The following is a 5,666-nucleotide window of genomic DNA, read 5'->3' as shown; positions in this document are numbered from 1 at the left end:
TAAATATATTTATTGAATAATACTTCAACAAAATATGAATGTAAGTTCATAAACTGAACATCAAATCAAGTAGGCTATTCCATTCATTACAATGCAACACTGCAATATTCAGTGTTGACAGCTAGATTTTTTGTGGACATGTTCCATAAATATTGATGTTAAAGATTTCTTTTTTTGTGAAGAAATGTTTAGAATCAAGTTCATGAATCCAGATGGATCTGTATTACAATCCCCAAAAAGGGCACTTTAAGTTGATGATTACTTCTATGTGTAGAAATCTTTATTTATAATTGAATCACTTGTTTATTTTTCAACAAGTTTTTAGTTATTTTATTTTATTTTTTTCCAAATAGTTCAAGAAAGACCACTACAAATGAGCAATATTTTGCACTGTTATACAATTTACTAAATCAAAAACTGATGACATAGTGCTGTATTTTACTTCTTTATCTCTTTTTTTCAACCAAAAATGCTTTGCTCTGATTAAGGGGTACTTGAATTTAAAAAAAAAATTCACAGGGGGTACATCACTGAAAAAAGGTTGAGAACCACTGATCTAACACATATTTAACCTTATTTAATATAAAAATACTCTTGGACATCTTTTTCCGTACATGTGCAATATGAGGTTTCCATATCATGCAGTATCACTCCTAAAAATCTAAGTTCAGAAACCCTTTCAATATCAATTCCATCTATTGACAGTTTGATCGTTTCCTCCCTTTTCATAAAACTTTGTTTTTTTAAATTTAATGATAATTTATTGACATCAAACCATCTCTTAAGTTCAATCATTTCCTGTTCAATAATGTTTGATAATGCTTTTAAGTCATGTCCCGAACTATAAAAGTTGGTGTCGTCCGCAAATAATACTCGTTTCAATAACTTTGATACCTCACATATGTCATTAATATATCAAATAAACTATTTTGGTGCTAAAACCGAACCTTGTGGAATTCCACATTCAATCCTCATTTGTTCAGATGTATTACCCACAAAATCCACAAACTCTTGTCTGTTATCTAAATAACTTCTTAGCCAGTCTAAAACTACTCCTCTCACACCAAATGAATACAACTTGGACAATAATATAGAATGATCTATAGCAGGGGTGTCCAAAGTGCGGCCCGGGGGCCATTTGCGGCCCACAGCTAATTGTTTACCGGCCCGCCACACATTCTGCAAATGCTATTGCAAAAATAAAAAATAAACATTAACTAGAAAAAGTTGCAATGTTGACACAAAGCTGCCATGCAGGCTGTTTTTTTCTTTTGTCTATCTTTATTTTTCTTTTTTTGCCATTGCTTAAAAAAAATAAAAAATCAATGTTATCATGAATTATTGACCTTCTCAAGGCTCCAATTATTTCAAATATTTCAGTTTTAAAATGTTTTATGTGGCAAATATTGCATATATTGTGTGGTTGCCATACAAAAACATCAACGTTTTCTTTGACAAAAGAGCATAAAACAAACAAAATAATAGTTCAAACGTAAAATTGACAGATATATCTGAAGTTGATCTCGTAACTTAAGTGTTGAAAGTAAAAAAAAAAAAATAATACAAATGTATCACTTTATGAGTGGGGCACCTTTTGGATCCCAAATATATTTATTGGGATTTTATTTATCTTTTCACTGTGATTACTCAAAAATAACAATGAATTAATATCAATGGTGTCTTGCATTATTGATGTTTTTAAGGCTCTAATTACTTCACATCAAACATTGCTTTCTGAGGGTTTTGGGCAGTGGGGGAAATACTGCATATTTCAGTTTTATTATAAAAAACAAAGTTGTCTTGACAGAAAAGGCATAAAATCTTTTTGGTTTTTTTAATTTTATATCAACCTGAAGTTGATATACTGTAGAGATTTACTGTAAGCGTTAAATTTAAAAAAATAATAATAATTTGACTTGTTTTTAACATTTTAATGACTTAGACCCTTTATGGTCCCCGGGAGCCCTAAAGGTAAAAAAAAAACAAAATCCATATATTTTGTTATGATTTGAAAATGAAAACTATCAAAATGGCCCCCGCAGGCTTTAATTTTTCCGTATGCGGCCCTCAGTAGAAAAAGTTTGGACACCCCTGATCTATAGTGTCAAATGCTTTTTTAAGATCGATAAACACCCCTATAGTGTATTTCTTATTATCAGTTGCTGTTTGGGACAGTGCACATTAATCAACACTTGAATAAAGAGTGTAAATGCGCCGGACTTAACATAAATGCTCATTTTCAGCCGTAGTCCCAAGGCAGGTTTCTAAAATAACACAGTGAGACACATAAGACTTTGAAACCACGATGACAGAAATAAGAACTAAATGAATAAGACATTATAAAACAGACAATTACACAATTACAGGATGTGGAAGGAGGTGTGGTCAGTGCGCCTGCAGGAGCAAAGGTTACCGCCTCTGTCTATGGTGCTGAAGACGAGCACCATCAAATGGGGGCGGGGCATGTGCTGACGGCGAGACACAGCTGACAGTGAGCGGCCGAGAGCAGAGGGGGAGAGAGGATACGGACGTGACTGAAAAGTCACGTTCTGCGGGAGAAAGACTTTGATAAAACCTATGTGCATTAAACACTTTGTTAAAAACTGCACGCTTGGCTCTTGTGCCGTGTCTACAGTGGATCTGCTAGGAAGCAACTTCCACACAGGATAATAGACCAGGACAGACAATCCCCTCACAGCTTCAAATACGCTGGCCAGAGGCCCACTGGAACGGGCTGGAGTCTGGAAACAGTGTTCAATGTTTTAAAGGCCTACTGAAATGAATTTTCGACCCTCATTTTCCGAGGTGGTTTAAAATACAAATCCGTGATCCACACTAGAAAAAGGAGGGAGTGTGGAATCCAATGAGCCAGCTTGTACCTAAGTTACGGTCAAAGCGAAAAAAGATATGTCTTGCACTGCATCTAGTCCTTCACTCTAACGTTCCTCATCCACAAATCTTTCATCCTCGCTCAAATTAATGGGGTAATCGTTGCTATTTATTTTGTTTCTATATGCCGTTAAGCACGATGCTATCACGTTAGCTCCGTAGCTAAAGTGTTTCATCGATGTATTGTCGTGGAGATAAAAGTCACTGTGAATGTCCATTTCGCGTTCTCGACTCTCATTTTCAAGAGGATATAGTATCCGAGGTGGTTTAAAATACAAATCCGTGATCCACAATAGAAAAAGGAGAGCGTGTGGAATCCAATGAGCCAGCTTGTACCTAAGTTACGGTCAAAGCGAAAAAAGATATGTCTTGCACTGCATCTAGTCCTTCACTCTAACGTTCCTCATCCACGAATCTTTCATCCTCGCTCAAATTAATGGGGTAATCGTCGCTTTCTCGGTCCGAATCTCTCTCGCTGCTGGTGTAAACAATAGGAAAATATGAGCAGTCCTTCCCCCGGTGTCGTCATGCTACTTCCGGTAGGGGCAAGGCTTTTTTTTTATCAGATACCAAAAGTTGCGATCTTTATCGTCGTTGTTCTCTACTAAATCCTTTCAGCAAAAATATGGCAATATCGCGAAATTATCAAGTATGACACATAGAATGGATCTACTATCCCCATTTAAATTTTTAAAAAAAATTCAGTAGGCCTTTAATCACGATTAAATACTTTGTTTGACAGCCCTAGTATATATGTACATATATATATATATATATATATATATATATATATATATATATATATATATATATATATATATATATATATATATATATATATATATATATATATATATATTTTTTTTTTTTTTTTTATATATATATTTTTTCTTTTGATCCAAATTGGCCCTTGAGTCAAAGTATTGCTAAGCCTGGGTTGGGCTAATGTCAACCAAACATTGTCTCACTTTCAATTGGACAAGTGAAGATGAATATATTATGCATATGTACACATGGTGGTATAAAAGACGTCTACACATTGTCACATGCTTCTAAGGAACACACATTGAAGATTCTTCAACACGTTGGTGCAAAGAAGGTAAGCCAGACTGGAACTATTCATGACATATCAATAATATGGCTTATGACTAACTGAGTGTATTTGCAGGCACCCAGATACATGGCACCAGAGGTCACCTTCAACAGAACTGCTGTCATACATCCTTGTTATGAAGTCGATATGTACGATGCACCGTCAAAAACACGTTCCTCCGGGTGTGTGCTTCTGAACATATTTCTTTGCTTATTATCCGTCATCATAATATGTGGAAACCTCCTCATAATCATCACTGTGGTGTATTTCAAGCAGCTCCACACTCCCACTAACTATCTCATTCTCTCTCTGGCAGTGGCCGACTTACTTGTCGGTGTTTTATTGTTCCCTCTCAGCATTGAATTCACCCTCAGTTACTGTGTCTACCAAGAAGAAGTGATTTGCAAAGTGCGGAACAGCATCGACGTGACCCTGAGCACTGCTTCTATTCTACATTTATGCTGTATTTCCATAGATAGGTATCACGCGGTGTGTAAACCTCTGACTTACAGAACCACGCTCACTGTTCAAGCGGTTGCGGTCATGATCCTGCTCAGTTGGACTCTTTCACTTCTCGTCGCCGCCGGTTTTGTGGTGGCGGAATTCAACTATGCAAAGTGTGGGGAAGAATGTTACGTCGATATTTTGATCGCAAATATTTTAGGAGTCATCTGCTCCTTCTACATACCTGTGATCATTATGATATGCATCTATGCAAAGATCTTCCTTGTAGCACAGAACCAGGCTCGCAGCATCCAAAACACCAACTATCCGAGTAGAACACCAGGAGCAAATGTCAGTAAGATGGAGAGAAAGGCCACAAAGACTCTGACTATAGTTATGGGTGTTTTCCTCATCTGCTGGACTCCGTTCTGTATTTATATTTGTGTACAGCTTTTCAACCAGGTACCGATGGCAGTTGGTGAAGGACTTACCTGGCTGGCTCTGTCAAATTCTATGCTCAATCCTTTCATTTATGCTTTCTTTTACAGCTGGTTCCAGTCAGCTTTTAAAATCCTTATATTAGGTAAAGTATTTCAAAGCAATTTTTCTAGAACCAGACTTAACTGACATTAGCATCAAGCATTATAAGGAGGGATCTGGAAAGTGAGATGTTTGCCTGTCTGTCGTTGTGTTCCCTAATTTGAGTGTACATAAATGAAGGTGTGTGTTGCTGAGCCCGACCTGGACATAATCTGGACTGTACATACATGCTCATTTTGAAAATGTCATTTTGTTTATAGATTATATGCAATCTGTTGTTGTGTTCCCTAATTTGAGTGTACATAAATGAAGGTGTGTACATTAGCTGCCTGGACATAATCTGGACTGGACCTGGTTTTAAGAACCCTTTAAACCAGTGGTCCCCAACCACCGGGCCCGGTACCGGTCCGCGGCCGCACAAAAAAAAAAAAAAAAAGAAATTATTATTTTTTATTTCATTTTTTTAAATTAATTGAACATACAAAACACAATATATACATTATATATCAATATAAATCAATACAGTCTGCAGGGATACAGTCCGTAAGCACACATGATTGTATTTCTTTATGACAAAAAAAAAAAAAAAAAATACCATAACACCCCCCCCCCCCCCCCACCCTTTCACGACCACCAGTCCGTGGGACAAATTTTCAAGCGTTGACCGGTCCGCAGCTACGAAAAGGTTGGGGACCACTGC

The 5,666-nt window shown here is 36.7% G+C and overlaps 1 protein-coding gene across 1 annotated transcript; it reads left to right on the top strand.

Annotated features, from left to right (window-relative positions):
• The first annotated feature begins 4,069 nt into the window (after positions 1-4,069).
• Positions 4,070-5,053, top strand: LOC133640793 (trace amine-associated receptor 1-like). Its single transcript, XM_062034441.1, has one exon. The coding sequence runs from the start codon at positions 4,070-4,072 to the stop codon at positions 5,051-5,053; it is 984 nt and encodes a 327-aa protein (XP_061890425.1).
• Positions 5,054-5,666: the final 613 nt, after the last annotated feature.

Source organism: Entelurus aequoreus, linkage group LG23 (assembly GCF_033978785.1).
Source record: "Entelurus aequoreus isolate RoL-2023_Sb linkage group LG23, RoL_Eaeq_v1.1, whole genome shotgun sequence".
Taxonomy (NCBI): Eukaryota; Metazoa; Chordata; class Actinopteri; order Syngnathiformes; family Syngnathidae; genus Entelurus; species Entelurus aequoreus.
Note: the sequence above shows the minus strand (reverse complement) of the source record. Positions and strands in the feature narration are given on the sequence as shown.

Bases quoted from the DNA above. Each gene is read 5' to 3' on its own strand.
- LOC133640793 (XM_062034441.1), top strand. From the start codon at position 4,070: ATGGCACCAGAGGTCACCTTCAACAGAACTGCTGTCATACATCCTTGT.